This window comes from Lissotriton helveticus, chromosome 4_1, assembly GCF_964261635.1.
Source record: "Lissotriton helveticus chromosome 4_1, aLisHel1.1, whole genome shotgun sequence".
Taxonomy (NCBI): Eukaryota; Metazoa; Chordata; class Amphibia; order Caudata; family Salamandridae; genus Lissotriton; species Lissotriton helveticus.
In genome coordinates this window covers 1,442,271,035-1,442,293,385 of record NC_136063.1, presented here as the reverse complement: position 1 = coordinate 1,442,293,385, position 22,351 = coordinate 1,442,271,035, and the positions used below count along the sequence as shown (strand labels likewise).

The 22,351-nt window shown below is 43.3% G+C and overlaps 1 protein-coding gene across 3 annotated transcripts in view; it reads right to left on the bottom strand.

Moving 5' to 3' along the window:
• MYLK4 (myosin light chain kinase family member 4) overlaps positions 1-22,351 on the bottom strand; it is a 405,617-nt gene that overhangs the window by 71,827 nt on the left and 311,439 nt on the right. For all 3 annotated transcript variants that reach the window (XM_078688020.1, XM_078688022.1, XM_078688021.1), the window contains exons 10-11: positions 21,196-21,324; positions 15,170-15,322 (exon numbers count right to left, since the gene is read on the bottom strand). In XM_078688020.1, the coding sequence (XP_078544146.1) occupies positions 15,170-15,322; positions 21,196-21,324 (282 nt within the window). The remainder of the gene's footprint in view (positions 1-15,169; positions 15,323-21,195; positions 21,325-22,351) is intronic.

Genomic DNA, 22,351 nt, shown 5'->3' with positions numbered 1-22,351 from the left:
GAGTATAATTTTGGGGGCCTCTAATCTATTTATGCAAAACTCTTGACTCTAATGCCTCCTGATTTACTGGGAGTAATTTTACTGCCAGCACATTCATGTATATCTGATACCATTCCAATGGCAACCTATGTTTGCCAGGCGTTTTAGCCATGTTCAGTGCCTATATATACACTTTTATTTCCTGCAATGCTATGGGCAATTCCAGTTGAGACCTTTTTTCCTGCGTGAACTCTGGATTTGTGGTAATTGTAGCACCGGGTATATATTGTCTTCTCTCCACCTCATGGATTGTGTATACACCTGTTTATAATCCGCCAGAAAAACCCCATTAATTTGTTCCTGCGTGCTGACCAGTGTCCGCATAACATCTCTCACTGCTGTGATAGCTGCAGGTTTCATGTTTTGCCTCAGAAGCTCCGTTAGAAGCCTGCCCAGCCTGTCACCTTTTCAATGGAGCTGTTTCCCAAATTCTGTATTGTCCATCTGCTCTCTCGCCGCTAGTTTATCCAGTATGAGCTTCCTTGTGTCATACGCTCCCCTTTGGGCATCTATGTCTCTGTACTGCCATGTTTGCTGTGTTTCCAGCTTATTCTCAGTGTCAGTGATCTCCCTGTTTAGTCTTTTACCCTGAGAGGAGCTATTGGCCAGAGCCAACCCCCCCGTACCACAACTTTCATCAAATCCCATTCTACCTTCCTTGCACTGGTTGTATATATAGTTTGTTAAAAATAATTTGTCATACAGTCTTGCATGTCCTGCCAAAATACTGGGTATTGTAGGGCCAACACCGGCAGTCCCCATATTGGAATTCCCGACCTTAGCCGTTGGCATCGATGTTTGAATCAGAACAGGGAGTGATCTGATAATATTCTACCGGTATACTCTGTTTCCGAAAAACTAGACGTGGGCTGTTGGTCCAGTAGCACATAATCAATTCTGGTATAAGTGATCATTGCTTGTGAAAAACCGCTGTGCCTGGGGATGTTGGTCACACAAGACATCAATCAAATCTAGAACTCTCATGTCTCGTTCCAATGTTTTTTCACATCCCCTGTTTATAGAGGGGGTTAAGCGGGATTCTACCTAGTGCGCCATTTAACACGTAATTGTAGTTATCCAGCAAAAGCACTGCTGAGCCAGTGCAGGGTTCAGTTCGTTCCGCTAGGTCATTAGAGGAGATGGTTTTTGTCTGTAATTAGGGCATAAAAGCCTATGAAAATCAGTGTTCTCTTATTTAATTCCCCACTTATCAGTACATACTGCTCTTCCGTGTCTATGCGCATCAGAGATACGTCAGATGGGACCTTCGGTACCAGCCAAAAACCGACCTTCCCAAACAGAGAGTAGGAGTTACAAATTCCTACACCTGCATTATATAGTCTGCCTCACCATTTTCTACGCAACTTTTCAGCCACTCTGCAGCATATAAGCCTTGTGGAGGCATGGAAGCTTCACTCGCCATTTGCGCAAGTAAGCACCCAAAGTTGCTCGCTTGGTATAAATGTTTAAAACGCCCCGGACATTCCAGGAGAGCATGGTAATAGTGTAAGCCATTTATGTGTCTCAGCGTTTGCACACCGCCTCCCCAGGGGTCCTTCTCCAACCTATTCTTCTCTCCAGCAGAAACTCTGAGCTAGATTAATGGTAAACCACTGCACCTTCTGGCTTTCACTCCCGAGCCCATAAAGCCAGAGCTAGCACCTCTGCCAATAAGGGATTTGCTCCTATCAGTGATTCTGAATGTGCCCCAACACTAAATGTAGAACTATTTCACTGTGACTTTAACCTCCCCTTTAGTCTGTCCTTCCGCTCACCAAGTGCCTATGTAAGCCTCCCACAATACTATGAGGTTGAGTCCCTTTTCAGTTCACTGTCGTTGGGCGGTCAATGTTCAACAGGTTTCAATGTGCGACCAATGTTCACATCATATGCTCTTCCCTTCTGTTTGTCTTGTCTCATGCTGCTCCCTGGATGTGGCTCATGATCTGGGTGTCTACTTAGGCACCCAATCTCATGTTTAGCGAGCGGCTCCAAGTAGTCCCACGCTTGTTGAGCCAAGGCAAAAAAGTGAGATTTTATCTCATGCAGAATCTTTAGCTCTGCAGGATTAAACATCACATTTCTCTTGACTGTCTCAAATGATCAACACTATTTTTGCATTAGTAAAGTGAAGTGGGGTAAGAGCATAATGGCAATATTGTCTACACATTTCTGCTTACATATCTCCTTTCATCTTCAGGCTTCCTGTAGGATGACGTCTCTGTCCCTATAATTAAGCAGCCGAAAAGAAAACAAGTTACTTACCTATAACTACAGTTATCCAGTATTGGTATCTTTCATAGATTCACATGCCTGAATCATTCCCCGTCGTCGAGGCGGGAGTCCCACGGTAAAAAATATATATACAATAGCAGTGCCTAAAACCATTAGTAGTAGGCTAGAAAAGGATATAGGCCCAACTAGGCCCAAAACTTAGCAGCCTATCTACCTCATTATGTAAAAAGAACTGAAAATGTAGCCTCAGCCAATCAGCTGACCTCACCCTCTAGAACCTTCCCAGCCCAGGCAGTTCTCCTCAGATTTTCCCAGCACAAGTGAGAAGTAGTATCCATAATAAAGATCTGCCCTGCTGGGGAGGAGGGTGGGTGCATGTGAATCTATGAAAGATACCAATACTGGATAACTGTAGTTACAGGTAAGTAACTTGTTTTCTTATCCAGTATTGGGGTATCTTTCATAGATTCACATGCCTGAATCAGAATAGCAAGCAGTAATAACCATATCTGTCGGTAGAGGAAGGTGGGAGACAATCCAAAACCACATATCCCCACACAACCTGGAAGGTACTAGAGGAAGAACATATTTCAGTACATATGCATAATCATGACAATACCTTCATATAAAATACAGTGTATTAAAAAACAGAATTTCAGAACAAGTTTAACAATATAGAAAACAAGAAAAAACACCATTAAAGTCTAACCTCAGTGAAGAAGATGCTGCAACACTGCTTCTCCCACTGACGTATCTTCATTTACCACCGACTGCAGGCAATAGTGCTTGGTAAAAGTATGCACACTTTTCCATGTAGCAGCACGGCAAATGTTTTCCAGGGTCACTCCTGCAAAGAGGGCTGTAGACGCTGACATCATCCTGGTGGAATGCGCCTTAACCCTTCTCGTCAGAGGTTTGTTCGCTTTCTCATGACAGAAGACAATGACAGAGGAAAGCCATCTGGCTATAGTTGCCTTTGTCACGGCCTGACCACGGGTAGCTTGGCCATAAGCCACAAACAGCTGGTTAGATTTGCGCAAATCTTTTGTCTTTTGTAAATAGAATTTGAGGCATCTTTGGACATCCAAGGAATGCAGCATCCTTTCGTCTGGAGTCTTGGGGTCTGGAAAGAAAGTTCTGAGTTTCACCGGTTGATTGATGTGAAACTGAGTCGGAACTTTGGGAATAAACTTAGGATGAGTTCTAAGTGTCACACAATCCTTGGAAAAATGTAGGAAAGGTTCCGATATAGTGAACGCCTGTATCTCACTTACTCTACGGGCTGAAGTGAGGGCCAACAAAATAGCCACTTTCCAAGTCAAGAATTTAAGTTCTGCTTTATGAATTGGTTCAAAGGGTCTTTTTAGCAATTGAGATAACACAATATTGAGATCCCACTCAGGAGGAGGAGGCCGTACTGGAGGGAAAGCTCGAAATAATCCTTTAAGGAACTGTTTTATTAAAGAGGAAGAGCATAATGATGGTTTGCTGTAACTCTTTCTGAATCTTGATATGGCCGCAAGGTGAACCTTAATGGAAGAAAAAGCGAGACCTGATCTAGCCAGAGACAGCAGATAAGGTAGAATCTGCTCCGGAGGAGCCTGTAGTGGATGGACATCATGTTCTCCGCACCACAAACAGAATCTCTTCCATTTGAAGCGATAGGTTCTGATGGTAGACTGGGCACGAGCCTGAGAAAGAACAGCTCTACAATCTGGAGAGATCTCAAGGTCCTTAAACTCTAGGAAGTCAAGAGCCAGGCGTGCAAGTGCAGCGATTGAGGATCCGGATGCAGTATTTGACCTTCCTCCCGTGTTAGCATTGAAAGTGTCGGCTTGAGGCGCAGTGGAGGTTGATGAGAGAGTATTAGAAGCTCTTGGAACCAATACTGTCTCGGCCAGCGAGGAGCAATTAGGATTAGAGAGCAACGCTCTCTCTTCATTTTCTGTAGAACCTTTGGGATGAGAGGAATCGGTGGGAAGGCATACGCAAAAATTCCGGACCACCTCATCAACAGGGCATTTCCTCTCGACCCTTGCTGGTGGAACCTGCTGGCAAAATATAGGCATTTGCTGTTCTGTTGTGTGGCAAACAGGTCCAGCGTTGGTGTGCCCCAGATCCGAAAAATTGTGTCTACTTGGCGTTGTTCGAGTTCCCACTCGTGACATCCTGAGAAAGACCTGCTGAGATCGTCGGCCAGAGAGTTCTGAATTCCCTGTACATGCTCCGCTCTGAGGGAAATTTTGTGATGGATTAGCCATTCCCACATTTCCTGCGCTTGCAGTGACAGGGCCAGAGATCTTGTGCCCCCTTGCTTGTTTACGTAAAACATGCTGGTGGTGTTGTCTGTGCGCACCAGCACTGCAGAGCCTGCAATTCTTGGCAGGAAGGCTCGCAAGGACAGAAAAATGGCCCTCAACTCGAGGCTGTTGATGTGTTTGTGCTTGTACTGATGAGACCATCGTCCCTGCACTTGAAGGTCTTGTAGATGACCTCCCCAACCCTCCATGGAGGCATCTGTCGTCAGAGTAAACTCCGGTATGGTCTGAAGAAATGTGAGTCCCGGAGACAAATTGTTCTTTGACGCCCACCATAGAAGAGCCTGTTTCATCTTGAGTGTGACCTTGATGCGGTCTTCGAATGATCCGTCTATCTGCCGCCACTGCCGATGCAATTCCTCTTGGAGAGGCCTCATTCTGAGTCGAGCTAGTGGGACTAGATGGAGTGCAGAGGAACACATCCCTAGCAGGGAAACAAATTGTCGGACCGAAAGAGACTTTCTTGTCCTTATTTGACTTGCCAGCTTTATGATCCTGTCCTGACGAATTTGGGTCAAAAAGGCTTTGCACTGAGAAGTGTTCAATACTGCTCTCAGAAATGTCAGAATTTGTTTGGGTTGCAGTTGAGATTTTGTGACGTTGAGGGTCAGGCCCAGATTTGAGAACATTGATAGGGCACTTTTGACCAATTGCCTCGTTGAACTTTTTGTTGGACTCTTTATTAACCAATCGTGGAGGTACGGGAACACTTGTATTCCCTGTGACCTCAACGCAGCTGCAACCGGAGCTAGAGTCTTGGTAAAGATTCTCGGTGCAGATTTCAGGCCGAAAGGGAGCACCTTGAATTGAAAATGGACACCAGCCACTGTGAATCTCAGATACTTGCGGTGGTTTGGGTGTATGGGAATGTGGAAGTAAGCGTCTTCCATATCCAGGGAAGCCATGAAATCCCCTTTCATGAGGCAATTGAGGACATCCGTGAGCGTCACCATGCGGAAACTCTGCTTTTTCAGATATTTGTTTAATTTTCGTAGATCCAAAACTGGACGCCACTCTCCTGAAACCTTTTCCACAAGGAAGAAGCGAGAATAAAACCCTTGATTTTTCTGGGATGTTGGAACTCTTTCTATCGCATTCTTGTGCAGCATCTTCATGGCTTCCATGAATAACAAATGAAGACGAGGGGGAGGAGGACCCCTGGGCGGTGATGTTGGAGGTTTCTGCAAGAACTCCAGAGTGTGTCCGTGTTTGACTATGTCCAGAACCCACTGATCTGAAGTTATCTTCCGCCACTGTTGATAAAAGACGGAGATCTTGGCGCCCACAGGGAGGGAAGGAAGGAAGGATGGTGTCCGGCAAAACTCACTGGCGCTTATTTGAATCGCGTCCCTGGTAGTTAGAACGTCGTTTCCCTCCTTGACGAGAGAAACCCGCTGACGATGATTGCCGATAGGACTGTTGGTAGTACGGCTTATTCTGAGTTTGATACTGGCGGTTTTGCTGATTCTGATAATGTCCTCTGGAAGAAAAACCACGGCCCCTTGCTCCTCTGAAAAAACCTCGCTTATACTGTAGTGTACCAAGCGATTTGGCCGTATCAGTATCCGTCTTGATCGCAAGCAATGCTTCATCTATGTGCTTGCCAAACAACAACTCTCCATCATAGGCCATGTCAAGTATTTTGGTCTGGACTTCAGGTCTGAAAGAAGTTGCCCTGAGCCATCCTTGCCGTCTGAGAACTGCCGACCCAGCCAATTGTCTAAAGGCTGTATTAGAGATATCTAGGGCGCAATCGATAATCTCTGAAGCCGCCCGCTCGCCTTCCATGACAACCTTCCGGACTTCTTGAACACTGTCCTCGGGAATAAGGTTGATGAATTCCGACAGATCTGACCACATTTGTCTGTCATAACGTGCTAAAATTGCCAAAGAGTTAGCAATCTTAACAGTAGCAGCGGCATTAGCTGAGAACTTCTTTCCAATCGCATCCAATCTTCTGCCCTCCTTGTCAGGAGGTGTTGAAATTGGTGCCGCTGGATTCTTGGATTTCTGTTGAGCCGCCTGTAAAACTAATGAATCAGGTCGTGGGTGGCCAATCAAACACGAAGGAGTATCCGGTGGTGCTCGATACTTCTTGTCCACTCTTGGAAGAACCGCCGGGATGGAAGCTGGCGTCTTCATTATGTGAATCCCTTCCTTCCAAATATATTCAATGATAGGGAGAGATCTGGATACCCTTCTATACCCTTCTTTAAAATCATGAAGAAAACAGTCAGTCTGCTCAACCGAAACTGTAATTTGAAATCTAGCAGCTGCCCGTTGCATGATGTTATGAAAACCTCCGATGTCTTGGCGGAGACTCTGAAGGTCGTGGTAAATTAGGAGAGGGCATAGGAATGACGTAATCATTCCATGGTTCCGTAGGCGTGGAATCCGGAATTTCACCATCCTCTCTTTCATCCTCATCTGGAGAGGAGACGTCAACATCATCACCCCCAGTCCCGGGGTCAACCTCCTGCCTTGGAGACTGTGAAGGATGTGGTGGGGAATTCCTCGGCATTTCCACTGGCACAGGATTCGTATTAGGCAGAGTTGGCGGAAACCTCTGACGATAATCAGCCAGCATGGCCTGCAAGTCTTGAATCAGAGAAGACGGAAGATGGGCCGTGTCTTCTGCGCGTTGTGGCTCATGATGATAAGGAGTTGCTAAATTCTCCTGATAATAATGAACATCATCATCATCGTCATCCTCTTGATATTTTATATGCAACTGGGAAGGGTGATGGGCCACTCCAAAAGGCTCTTCATCATCCCCTTCATCATCAGAGTCTTCCTCCAGTTAGTTTTCCAAAATATGTGAAGGCAAGAGGGGAGATATATGAGAGTAACTCTGCCTCTGAAATGACTTCATCTGGAAATGGGTGTATTGTACTCTTACCGGAGATGTGGGCAATAGATGCGTAGACGGCACATTCAAAGAAACCAGTGCTCCTGTCGACGGTAGAATAGAAACAGATGCGTTCGTCGACGGTATTGTCGTCGACGGCATCGTCATTGCTGTTGTAGTCGTCGACGAGGCCTTCTTCGAAGTCGTCCTCGTAGACTAATCCGTCGACGGACTCTTCGTCGTCGAGCCTGTCGTCAATGGAGCTGAAGTCTTCGTCGAAGGGCTCGTCGTCGACGGGCTCGTCGTCGACGGGGTCTTCGTCGACGGGGCCTTCGTCGACGGGGTCTTCGTCGACGGGGTCTTCGTCGGCGGGATCTTCGTCGACGGGATCTTCGTCAACGGGATCTTCGTCGACGGAGCTGATGAAACCTTCGTCGACGGGGGAGCCGTCGACGAGGCCGTTGACGGAAGTGATGACGAATGCTTCGTAGACGGTGATTTGGTCGTCGACGGAAGACCTGTCGACGACGGGCTTTTCCTCGATGATCTTTTATCACATGAAGAAGGGGAAATGACAGGTACTGAAGAAATCCTGACGGACATCACAGGAGAAGTAATTGCTGAGGTGGTAACCGTACTTGAAGAGGTAGAAGACGTAGAATAGGTGGTGACAGTAAGAGAGGACACCAAAGAGACAGTTTTAGTTCGGGCTGTACTCACAGTTGGTGACTCTGTTGACGCAGCACTCTTTGTGGAATCAGAGGTTATGTGAGAGAGTTTAGGTTTCTTCTTTCTCTCAGGAGAACACCTCTCTTTGGAACTGGCTCTCTTACTTGAGGTAGAGGCTCTGTCCTCGTCATCTGTGGAAGACGACTTCAACCACAAAAGAACTCTTGCCTCTCTATCCCTGATGGTCTTAGGAGGGAAGGTTCGACATATCCTGCAATCCTTCACAACATGTGAAGGGTGCAAACAGTAAATACAATCAGAGTGCTGGTCGTCCACATGTACCCTCTTCTTGAAGCAGGAACCACAAGCCTTGAAAAGAGCCTTCTTTTCAGACATCTTGAAGAAATTTGAAGAAATTTGAAGAAAAACTGAGTAGGCACTCAGGGAGACTCCCTTACACACGAAGTGCGGTGAAAATCTGAGGAGAACTGCCTGGGCTGGGAAGGTTCTAGAGGGTGAGGTCAGCTGATTGGCTGAGGCTACATTTTCAGTTCTTTTTACATAATGAGGTAGATAGGCTGCTAAGTTTTGGGCCTAGTTGGGCCTATATCCTTTTCTAGCCTACTACTAATGGTTTTAGGCACTGCTATTGTATATATATTTTTTACCGTGGGACTCCCGCCTCGACGACGGGGAATGATTCAGGCATGTGAATCTATGAAAGATACCCCAATACTGGATAAATGAATGTTCTTCGGGGGGGCACCCGGTTGCCACACTCTTCACCCTTCTGCTCAGTCCACTCAGTAGTCTCTCACCTCTGTTGCATTCAGTGGGGGTGAACTCTTCCTGTGAGCTGCCACCCCCTGCAACTTCAGGCTTATGCTCTCCACTCCTCTGTGGCGTCTCCGTGCTAATAAGTAGTCCTGTTCGTCTGCACTGCCTCCCCATGCGTTGTGTGTGCTCACCAGGCCAAGGTCTCATTTCTGTTCATGTGGGTCCCGCCGCTGCCTCCCAGCTCACTGTCCTGTGTGGTGTCTCTGCTTTTAATCACTCAAGACTCAATGCAGTCTTGAGTGGTGTTAAAATAGAATTTTCTGGGAGGTGACTGGTAAGCAACATGTATTTGAAGGAGCAAGTTATGGGCAGAATGTCTGAGCATTTTTGCAGTCCTGAAAATATAGCCTGAAGTCAATGTGTAAGTCAACCAATTTGTAACTGGATATAAAACAGGGAGACAAGTCTTTCAAGTTCATGTTGTCAAGCTTCTCCTGCATTTGATATTGAAGACCACTCCTATTAATTAGGACAAGCTGATTTTTGGATTGGTTGAGCTTGATAGAGAGGATCTAAAGTTGTAGATGCCAGTGGCTGATGACATCTTGAGGTAGTTATATGTCACCAGAATATTTGGGAAGACAAATATATTTTATCTTGTTAACTACATGAAATAGTTATAGCTTATTGGGGTGGGTACTGAACATTGTGAATATGACTGGTCTCAGGGACAATGTAGCAAATTAGCATGGCAATCTCAGATTTTTCACCTTTTTCAGACCCTATTTTTTCTTTGTATTAGGACTCTGTGCCCTGTGACACTGCTATTTGTGCCGCAATGTTAGTGACCTGGCTCTTAAATGGTTTTGAAAAAATTGGTTTCACCTAAATCACCTTTTTACTTTTCCTGCAAGACAATGGGAAATATCAGAGAAATTGCACCGGTGGAGTGGAAGTTAAATATCTTGTGTGGGATGCAGTGTGCATTTGCACCACCCACATATATGACAAAAATGTCTGGCTCCCAAAAGTACCACTATGCTTTGGTTGGGCTACAGTTTGAAGGCACTGCAACAAAGCATGGCAAGGGAAAGGGCCTTTGCAATGTAGGGAATCTTATTTTATATATTAATAAGCAGGTTCTAAAGTGTGCCTCGTTAACCAATAAGCCAAGGTGCCTATTACCTAAAAAAACTGCCACACTATATACTTAAAAAGTGAGCCCTCACACTGACTGAATGTATAAAAACTATTTTCACTGTGCAGGTTCACCTACATTTTCCATGCAACAGACCTATGCATGATTAAAATATTTGTTTTCCATATTCTCTAGGGAAATTAACATTTATTAAAAGTTAGTTTTCACATACCTTTCAAAATCTGATTTAATGATGAAATCAGAGTTGTAATAGCTTTAGTGTAAAAGTAATTTTTGAATGTCTATTTTAGGCTGTCTGGACCAGAACAGGCTGAAAACCAGTGGTGGCAGTCCTCACACCTACTGACCTGTAATACAAATCCATGAATAGGGGAGTTCACCTTGGATCAGACGACAATAGCTTGCCTCTAAGCTCAGGAAAAATAGGGTGGTATTAAATACTGACCAACTAGGCCAAAACTGGTCTGAGGTTGCTTATGTTCCGGTTCAGAGAGGGACGACTGATTTGGATATGCTTGGGTCTAATCTGAGGTGGCATGGTGGGCAAAAAAACAAGTGCTATCCCATATGATTGCCGGTGAGTGGTTAGACTATTTGAAAGCATTCCTCTCATCACGTTTTGTGTGTGTGATGTAATGTAAGAGGCCAAGGGTATGCTTACATATCGGTCTATTGCTCACTGTCCCACTTAAGTAGCCTTTTAAACATGTCTCAGACCTGCCATTACAGTCTGTGTGTGATGTTTTAAAGTGGAATTTAAACCTGGCGAAATAAACCATTTGCCAGGACTAAACCTTTCTTTTTAATACATATGAGTTACCACTACGGCAGGTCCTAAACAGCACATAGGGCAGGGTGCAGTGTATTTAAAAAAAATGGACATGTACTTTTACCTCTTACAAGTCCTAGTAGTGAAGACATTTTTTATTCATTTTTCACTACCGCAAGGCCAACCTCTCCTATAGGATAACATTGAGTTACTGCATTACATTTAATAAGGGTAACTTTGAATTGGGAGCCAATGGGAATGTCGAGTTTGGTGTGTAAAGAATTATGATTTAAACCCCTCTTTAACTATAAAGTCGGATTTTAAGTCACAATTCTGAAAATGCCACTCATAGAAAGTTTTTTTTTTCTTTTTTCTTTTCCTAACCATTTGATGCCTTTAACCTGTATCTTCCTGAATCCCATGACTAGATGTAGCTGGCAGTTGTTCTTTGTGTATTGCTCTCAGACAGTGAGACAAAGGCGAAATAGGGATTGGCAGTTGGGCCATCTCTGACCTGATGAGGGGGAGGAGCTATCACATACCACACCTGCACATCACAAACTCTCTGCCCAGCACACCAACAAAGGGCTTTGACAATAGTGTTTTGTGTCACCAGACAAGCTGGGGCCAGGGCAGGGAGGCAGGAAATTCCAAGCATCTCTGGAGGTGGAAGCTCTAGAAGGCACCAAGTATAAATAATGGACCCTCAGACCCAACTCTTCAGTACACCAATGGACCTTTGGAAGACTCAGAAGTACTGCTGTGCTGCTCTTTAAGTAGGACTGCTACTCTGCTGCCCTGCTGGTTGAGTGAAAAAGACTGGACCAGCATCTTGAATCCAACACAACCAGAGTGGCTCCAAGGGCTAGTTGGTTGCCTCCCTGATCAGAGCCTCAGAAAAGGCTACAACCACCTTGAACCCAGCACTGGGACTCTGCCTGCTCTGAGTCTTTCCCCCAAGTGGAGCCACCCCAGTCCTGGACCTTTGAAAGTGGGCCTGAAGGTGCTCTGCTAACCCAGCTGAGGTCCTGTAAGCAGAAATAACACAGCGTGACACATCTCCTCAAACCTGCATCGGAACTGCTTTTGCACAAAGCATTCCCAACACAAGACTTTGCATCACAGTCCGCAGCTTCCTTGGAGCCACCACTGTATGACTCTTCCTTGACGCAGCACTTTGCATCACAAGCCTCTCGTTCATGGCATCCTTAACGTCAAAGCAGCACTTCGCACCGCAGATTCATTGGCACCACGGCTGTGCTACGCATCCTCGATGCAGGACTTTGCATCACAAGCCCCTCGTCAACAGCCTCCTCCATGACGATGCAGGATTTGGTATTGCAGCCCTGCAGCTTCCTCTGAACCACCCCTGCGCGACACATCCTGAAAGCAGGATCTTGCGATGTTCCACAACCAGGGTTAAGGTACTTTGTTCAGTGGGCCTAACTTTGTCCCTGTATCCGGGCCGCGCTCCGGCACGGTTGGCCTGAACTTGTGAGTTTTGTCCTGGTTCGACGCAACCAGATAAGCACAGTTAGTGCTTTGTGCTTTTAGGCACTATTTTTACCTAAATCTTTAAAACTGTATCTCTACAGTTTTACTGATTGTATCTGTTTTTGTTTTGCTCTCAAATAATTTATAACATTTTGCTCTATTTTTCCAGTGTTGTGTTTTCACTTTATTACTGTTTGAAGAACTGCACAAATACTTTACACATTGCCTCTAAATTAAGCCTGACTGCTTTGGGCCAAGATACCACAGGGTTAAGCTCAGGTTAATTTGGGTTTTGCTTGTGACTTCACTCTGACAGGCATTGTGGTTGCTGCTTAAGAAGGGTTTCACCCCCCTAAACCATAAACCCAATTCCCTACAGGCACTACTGGGTAATTTTATAGTAAGGCAAAGAGGAAGTGTTGCTAAAGGGGTTGGACATAGAATGAGAAGTTAGAGAGGACTGGGTAGGGGATATTCTCCAATTGCTGGCTATTGCTCAGGATAATACTGGAAAGTCACCATCGCCACTTTCTCAGAATATTTCTTGACCTGGGAAGATTAAACCGGAAGAAGAAGCCTTTGCTGGATGAAAGAAGACATCTTTCCCATGGTTGAAGAAGAAGACCTAAGGGCTCCAAGGACGTAATGACTCCTGCTGGCAGTCATAAGAGATCGGAAATGCTCGAAAAGGATACAGTGACTACCCTCCATTTTGCAAGCTTCGGGTGCACAAAAAGCAGAAGGACACATGACTTGGAGAGAATCAACTAACCACAGAGAACTGGACTGTAAAGGAGACATGGCTGTAGAGAGACCGGTGCATAGAAATCTGCCTTGAGGAGCTAAGGACTAAAGGATTGAGCAGAAGGAACTTCCTCAGCAGCTGGAGAAATGTGGGACTTAGTCATGTTCCTCTTCATGAGGACTTGGACAAGAAGCTGGGATTTACCCAGGGATATTTGCATCAGGCATATTTGCTGCACTCAAAACGCGTTAAGCTGGCACTCGCCGTAATAGCATCCTGCTTCATGAAGCCCAGACCAGCTACGGCTACAGCTTACAGTCTTAGCCCCCAGGAAGATTTTGAGAACTAAAGAAGTGACTCCAACCGAAGGTAAAACATTGGACAAGGACGAGGTGAATTTATTCAACCCATGATGAGACAAGGCGGCTAAGAAATCCACCTTTGTGTAGCTCAGGGCTTTGGCCGCCAAAACCATTGGCTTCAGCGGTAGCTTGACAACAATATATCCAGGTTTCATGGAACCTCAACAGACAAAACCTTGGATTTTGCCCTGCTGAAGGACTTTGACTGACTGTGAAGGTAAAATATTTGACTGGGATGAACAGCTTGGTCTATCCAACCTCTGCTTCCTTTCAATCAGCCTGATATTGTGCCTCAGTCCTGGTCAACCGTGGGCTGTTGCTTTTTTAATGACGTTTTACTATTACTAGGTGTTTTTGGCTAATGACAAAAAATTAATATCCACAGTTCTCTCTATCCAGTTTTAATGATCTTTGTGTTTTGTGTGTTAATTAATGTTTTTCCCTGATGCTCTAAATTTTTTGGGGCATTTTATTATGCTCTAAAAGTTTTGGTAATTCTTGAACTTTACATATATTTCTATGGGTATTGCCTGTTGTTTGTGCCACAATTTCCAGGGGATGAGCAGAGATTCTCTAAGAACTGTATTTTGGCCTAAACAGATTGTGATTGTTAAATTGATAGAGGTCACACCCTCCCAAATTCATAACCCAATGTCTGACAAACAGTTGTCAGGGAGTGATGGAGAATGCAAACAGCCCTCTGCATAAATGACTTTCTGTTTCTGCAGCAGGATGTGAACCTCTTCAGAACAGTGACAGGCAGATGATCTTAAATAGTGCCACATGGTCAACTGTGTCAAGCTGTTAGTAAGTAAAGAAAGGGATATCAAGATACAAAGCTTGGACTGTTAGTTATACCTGGGTCAACATCAACTACCCAGGTAGTTACCGTTTCTGTTCCACACCCACATTTATGGTGGGACGTTTAATTTGCACCTGCCCTCTCAAGGACTGCAGGTTAACAGCAAAATATTTGGTGAGCTCACCTGCTTAAAGATAGTGTTGTTTGACAAAGGGACAGATGTGCCCTACTTTTAAGAAGGGGGAGAAGATCCATGTGAGAATAAGTGCCTTGATAATGCCTGCATGGGGTTTATGGGTCTCAAGAGTTAGAGGTTTGATGAAAGAGGGGGACATCATCGTAACCCTTATTACTTGAGTAACGGGTAACAGTGCCTAAACAGTCACAGGTTGAAATGAACACCAGTTGGAAACAGAATGTGTGTAAGTTTGTGGGGATTCATAACAGGAGTATTGAAGTGTGAGTGTTGTGTTGTATTTCTATGTATATTGATGTCAGTGGATTTTTGTACTGAGTTAAGAATGAGGGGTGGGGACTGCATCACTACTTTACAACTTTGACTAGAGATTCTCTTTCATAGTTGGGTTCTTAAACAGTTGTGAGGACACACCTGAATATGGCCATGCCAATGTTGTATTGACTGATTATGCTGCTCCGTTTGAGGGGAAGACGGCCTATTGGAGACCTGGATTTACACCTCATGCTTTTGAGTTTACAGGTCACCTTTGTATTAAGATTTTGGTCCTGGCAGTCACATGGTGCGGAGTGTTACCTGCTACTAATATGCTGTGTTATGTTTAAAGCGCCATGCCTTCTCTCCAATGTTAGCTTCCCTAATCTATGATCATGAAGTTGCGGTACTCTAGCTTCTCTTCTGCTCCTAAGAGACCACCACCTTCCAAAGTCCTGACACACACATAATTGAGAAGGAAAGAAAGAATAACTCCCATACCTCTTGTCCTTAATGAGAAGCTTTGTGATGAAGTCTTTGGCATCTTCAGAAACATTATGGAATTCCTCATTCTCAAAGCCCCACCGGCAACAGATGATGTTGTTCATAGTTTCATTGTCGTCGTCACCCATAAAAGGAGATAATCCACTAATACTATGGGAAACAAGGAAGGGGTGGTAAATCAATGGCATCATCATACAAACACAATCCAGATTAAAACACTGGGAAATTGGAGCAGCTATCAACATTCTAATATCCTAGGCTATAGACTTTGGGGAAGATTTACTAGACTCTCACGGAGGGCAGTGCAGCAGCCCCAAATGCTGCACTGCATGAGGAGAGAGCAGGAGAGCGCCATATTTAGAGAAATATTGCACTCTCTTTCCCTCTCCCTAGCGCCAGTGCAGAAATATGCTGCTGTGTGCCACGGACACACCTTTGCACCATAGTGCAAGGGTGCCTCAGTGAGTCAAGCATAGGTTTTGTACTGGGAGTGAAACCTTTCAGTACAAAATACCGTGGTTAGACTAACTTAAAACCTTCTCCCACTTTGTATGCGTGGCGTTCAGTGCAGCACACATACAAAGTCGGAAAAGAAAGGAGAAATGAAAGCATGTTTCCTTCATAGCACCTATTTGAAATGGCCCCTACTTTCTCACACTAAACCCTGTCTACTTTTTTAAGTAAATAGGGCTTAGCTTCAGAAACCTTGGGTGGTTGCATGTGAATGCCCATGCACCACCTGTGCTATGCGCTGCTTTGCACTACTTTCGAGTGATGTTTCAGTGCTAAACAAGTTTAGTGTTGGAAATGAAATTAGTAAAAAAAAGATTTAGTGTTAATTTGCATTACTTTGGTGATGCAAACACGATGCTAAAACTTAGTAATATACGCCGCAGGTTCTCCATTTCCTTGTCTGTCCTGATTTTAAAACAAACTTTATTGAGTACCATAATGTAATAGCAAATTGACTTATAAAGAACATTATGGTATTTTCATTTTTGTTTTTCAATCATATACACATATCAACTTTGTACAGACTAAAAATCCGGTTGCACATCTCAATGTACCATAATACAGTCAATACAATCATGAGATTCTTGTCTGTCCTGATGATATGAGGAATGTTAAATGGGAATGGTAGAGTGTGGGGTTTTTTAAGAGAAAAGATAACAGGCATCTGCCACTCCTCTCCAGCTGTCAACTTTGATATTGCAACAAAAAGTAAAGTGCACGGAAATCAGGGGGCAACTTTTGTAGCTACTACAGCTATTATCTCTCACTACACTCTGTAAAACAGCACAAGCAAGTTTGGCAGTGCATAAGGAGTGGTTGGGACAGGAAGAACTTCAATTTCCCTAGAAATTCTATAGAATCAGGGAAGGCAAGTCAACTGCGAGTTACATGAGTGTTTACACCATCCCTGTTCCAGGGAAGTTTTTTTTTAATAACTAGTACCTAACAAGGCAGAGTACTTCAAGAGCATAAGATCTCCCTATTTTTCATGCACAATGCTCACATGAGACTGTGCCTTCAAAATGCCAGTTTCAGTTTTAGTAAATATGCGGTTCCTAAACATCGGCTAGTCATTTTCAACAGGCACTCACATGTACAAATATTTTCCAAGGACATAATCTGCTTTAAATCTCCAGGCTGTGCCGTCATATGCCATGGATGCTCACCATAGCACAAAGGATGCCTATAATATGCCAATAATGCTCACCATCTCACCAGAGGCACCACTGTGCCAAGGCAGGATACCATAACAGCCAAGATGCCCAAACAATGTCACCATTATAACAGGGGCGACCACAACTAGGTCAATTATGCTCATACTATGCAGCTGATGCCATAATGGTCACAATATGTCAAAGATTACAGTTATTATGCCAGGGCCACTACTGAGCCACAAATGGACACAATTGTTCCAGAGATGAACCCCATATAATGAGAAGCAACACATGCTTTTAGTGGACTTGAGGCATAGCTTCTAGAGACCAACACTGCTTATCAGGGACAATACAATGCCAAACACATATACAGACATACACATATATAAATGTGCACACATACATACACACAAAGATCATGCACAGTGAGGCTCAGAAGAGGACCCTGGCTCTGGATGCAGCTCCTGCTCTCCTCAGCTCCTGGGATATAAATGCACCCAGCTCACACAATTTCCACCTGGCTTTGACGGGTCCATATTTATCTGCCACTGCTCTAACTCCTGCTCTGGCTACTGCTGGTACTCCTCTTTCCTGGCTAATTTTAAAACACATAGTGTGACTGATAAGAGTGTGGCCTCCAACATGCCCAGCCTCCTTGTGCTTTAGTTAAAATGAGACGGGTTCATATTGAAGACTCTGTAGACCAGCACAGTGTGAATTTGTATCTTAGCTTGTGGACCTTCCATTTGTTTGGATGGCTGTCATTTCAAGGGTCTTGAGATGAGCAATGCTGTCTTGTTTAATTTGCATACATTCTGTGAATGATGTCGTAGAAGGAGCTTCACTTTGCAGAGGTACTTCAAGGGTGCTGGCAAGCTACAAGTAGCCTGACCTACTCTTTTCAGACCCATGAGGTACATTAGTAAACAATTACTCTGGCCTATGTCTTTAGAACTTGCAAATAGAAGTAGGTCAAAATCTGAACTAGTTGTAGATCTATATCTATGAGGATTTCCAAGTTCTTTGCAATTTATGCCCAAAATGCTTTGCTATAGGTAAAGCTTAGGCACCAATATATGATAACCAATGTCAAGACTGGTATCATAGTAACATCTTTAGGAAATGTATGGCCGCCATATCAATATTGCTATGGTGCATATCTGTGTGGCTGTGCAATGAGATAAACAACGTTCAGTGTTTCCCAGCATTCCTCTGTCCTTGGGGCTTGATAGTCATTTTTATCTCCCGTCTCTTCATTTAACATCTCTCTTTTTAATCTCCTGTTTAAAGTAGGATGGTTCAACCATATTTGATTATTGGAGTATCACTCTATCGTTTTATGCCAGTTATTCTGCATTAATCTCATTACAGTGATGTTTTTTTATAAGGACGGATATGTCTTTCATGTTATATGTAATAAAATCATTGATTCAAAAAATTTAATAAAATGTTTAATCAAGTTCAGCAAAGTGTAGGAGGCATGCAGGCACCTTCCTTTATTCTGAGACAGGTGGAAGTTTGGGAGAAAGTCTCATCTCTTCTCTCACACCATAAATGGAAGTCTATACTATCCAAATTGACTTTCCGTGACAGTGTATAAAAGATCCGCAAGCACTCCTTTTGCATATTTATTTTACAAATTACTGATTTCGCAAAATTATGTACATAAGGAAACAGTGGTTCACCAGGTAGATATACTACGTAATACAATGAATTTAAAATACTGACAAACTGAACAATGATGCAATGCTTAAAACATAGTGCAGTGTGGTGTGTGGATGCACAGTAAAGCGGGGGATTAAAAATAAACTACAAGCTATCAAGGGGTTGATGGATTTGCAATTTCCAACTATTGTATTTATTCACTAGCAAGCAACAAATTCCCCGCCTGTGTTGATTACATTTCAAGGTCATATATCAATTGAAAGTCATGAACACAAACTGGCAACTTGTACTATTGCCGAGCTTGTGAATTTTACATTTATTGAACTATGGTATTTTTGAGTCAGTATTCAGTCAATATTGTTCACATTTTTTAATACATTTAGTTACTTAAAACAAGTCAAACTCTGTTTCCTTATATATGATTTACCTGTAGGTCCCCTCGCACAATGGGTTACTCCTGTTTTATATTGGTGAAATAGTAAACACAAGAATTAAAGTTGATAAAGGCAGCATTGATTCCACTACCCATCAAAAGCTCATATTGGACAATGTTGGAAGTTTGCGTGGGGACCCATTACATTCCTGCCAAAAGAGACTATGGCAATAGATCTTGCAGCCATATTGTTGCCAGTTTAACTTTTATGTTTCAAATTGAGCACTTCCACTTCCTGGCTCCACGATTGTGGAGGTGGACGTCTTGGAGTTATTGTTTGGACTGGCTTCTAGCCAAAGATAAAAACGTGATTGGTTACACTAAGATTACACTAGATTAGGATTGTGATAGCTACAACCTTCTCTGAGATAACCATTGTTTGTTCATAAGCACAAGTGAGGATCACAATAGCACCTTCCTTCTCTTCAGGATTCAGAAGGAAATCTCTATCAACTTTGAATTAATCAACCACTTATCCCTTCAAGCCGACCCTTCATATAATATCCTCGATTCAATAAAAAACACAGTTTTTTCAACTAGTAACCAATAATCCTCATTTTTGCACATGTTTATAGATGATGTTAAACTAAAAGGGAACATGACTTTGATCTTCAATGATATACCTTTCCACATTTGGATGCTTTTATACTGAAGAAATGTAAATGTTTTCAATTGATCTCAAATTGTTTCTGAACTTTCTGTTAATCAAAACTGTCTAGAGAAACTATATGTAAAAATCTCTCTACAGCTTCATTTTTGATTTAGTAAACATTTTGTTGTATGGGTCTTAGTATTTTCTGGAGCGTTCTTGGTTACTTGTCTCGGTTACGCATGTATGAGAACTGCGTATACACTCATTGAAGGATCTGGCTTTCTTTTTCTATTTTGACTTAACAAAGAAGGGGAAGAGTCCTGCCCTAAGCTCTGTGGGACTTTTGATGTGTGACACTATTACTTGCACTAACAACTATTCCCCTGTACTAAACTTTTCACTGATACAGTAGTTGCTTGGCTAAGTTCACAGAAGCAAAAACCCTTACCTTTTACATTTGAGTTTGATCGTTATCACCACTACTCTCTGTAATGTTATGTGTTATTTGCACGGTACCACCAGCACTGCGCAGAAGTGACAGGCAGGTTTGTAGACAGCATACCCGATCTCCCTTTCAATGAGGGGGCAATTCCCATATAGGCAGGAGCAGTATATGGCTGCAACAGCCGGCATGGGGGTGCCATGTCCTACACAGGCAGGCGCAGTATATGGCTACACCAGCCAGCATGGGGGTGCAATGGGGATCCCTAGAACCCCCCTGCTCTCTATCTCAGGAGATGCTCTGACTATGCACTACCTCATAGTGGCACGCAATCAGTGCACCTTCTGATAGCTTTCTTGCCTCAACGCCCATGTCTGAAATATGGCAGAGGCACTAAAGCACAGGATTACTTCATTTCCATGGGGGTCACACTCCCATACAAATGAAGGAATGCTCCCTTGTTATCACCCAAATGCACTAGCGCAAGCACTATCTCAGAAGGCATTGCACAAGCAACTGCTGTGTCTTTGGTATTACCAAAGCGCCATTTGGACACAAAACAGCATGCATAAAGTGGTTGCTGCACTCAAGTGACACTTTGTATGATAAGGGCCAAGGTGTCTGTATTCCACTTATTAAAATGGAGGCTACAATATGTTCACAAATTGTTCTCAGTGTGTATGGAAGAAACTCTCTGAGTAGCGTGTTTTAATATTTCAGAAACAAATGTAAGCTTCCCAGGGTTTGTGTCTGAAAAACAAAACCACATGCAGAGCACATGACATGGAGGTCGGCCCAGCAAGTATTTTTATTTAACATGCCCCACCAGAGGGGCAGGAAACACGTTGAATGGGCTACCAAAACCTATATGTTTAGGTAGCCCAAAAGCTCTGTTCAATAAAAATTAAGAGAGAAATGCAGACATTTATTTTCTGTTCAATGTGCGCATCAGTGGAGTAGTCAGCAGAGATCCAACACAGCTTTTAATTCTGATTCACACCTATATGAGATCACTTCAATTTCCAGTTACAGACAATTCAGAACCTCATAGTCTGAGGTTTCCCACATAAAATGTCTTCTGGCTTTATTAAAACTCAGGCTGTATGAAGCATCTCATCAGTGTCTATTTTATCTATGATATCTTCAATTTAAATGTATTATCAATCATATCAGGGTAGCTACAATACTACAGAGAAAAGGTGTTCTAATTACAGAGCTACTTACAGCATATAGGCAATGACACCTATGCTCCACATGTCTGTAGGGAAGGAGACAAATTCGTAGTTCACAACTTCAGGAGCAAGGAATTCAGGTGTACCAAAGTGTACTTTCAGCTTTTCTCTTGGCTTATACCTAAATATTGAAGAAAATATTAGGTTCATGTAAGATTGCAAGGGGAGTAAATATAGCATTCAAATAGATGCAGTGTTCTCAGGGAGTCCAAGTAACACTAACGTGCAGAATAGTTTCATGATGTCTTTTTTTCTTACTAGATAGTTTTCTTAAGCCTCATGTAGTCTAAATCCTACTGGACCCTCTCCCCATCAATTTATTAAAGTGTAAATACAATTTTTTATGTATGCTCCCACAATAAAGAGACACTTTAAACATAACAATTTCTAATCATCAATTGCCTTTTGACAATGTATTCATATCACCACCCATTTGAATGAACTCATATAGCTACCACTAATAATCCCATCTAACTCTTATTAGTCTAATCTACTATATTGAAACTGGAGTAAATGCATGAAATGATTTGCTTTCAACCCCAACACTCAGTGCTTAATTTGAGCCTGTGGTTTTCGGTGCTCAGCGCTGGCACATTAATCTTGAACACCGACACTTATAGCATGAACTCGACCTAACGGACACATTAATTTTTGGTAGGCACTGGAGTTCTGTTTTAGGGAGCGCTTACAGGAGAAATTGATTTTTGCAAGCTGTCTCCTGACGAGAGACCCGGCACTTTATTTTTTTACAAATTAACCACTGCCAACACTACTCCCAATAACTAACAATATTTAATAACTACTGGATTAAAAACTGTCCTTGGGTTCAAGTCGCATCAGAGGGGTAAGTGTTCTACTCTATGAATCCAATTTCGATACAATGCGATACAACTGCCCCCCCGGCCACACTTTTCCGGGTGGGCCTGCCCAAAATGCGCACAACCCCCTTGTATAATGTGTAGATCCATTTACAATTTCAAATTCACATTTTATGATACACAAGTACATATGCAAGAATGACATGTGCTAACAGGTTCATGAATTAAGCCCTCTTTTTCCCATTATGAGAAATACAGGGCAAAATGTGGAAGAAGGGGCATTCCTAGTTGCAGGGTATCTATAGTGCTTACTGCTAAAATTGTTCCACT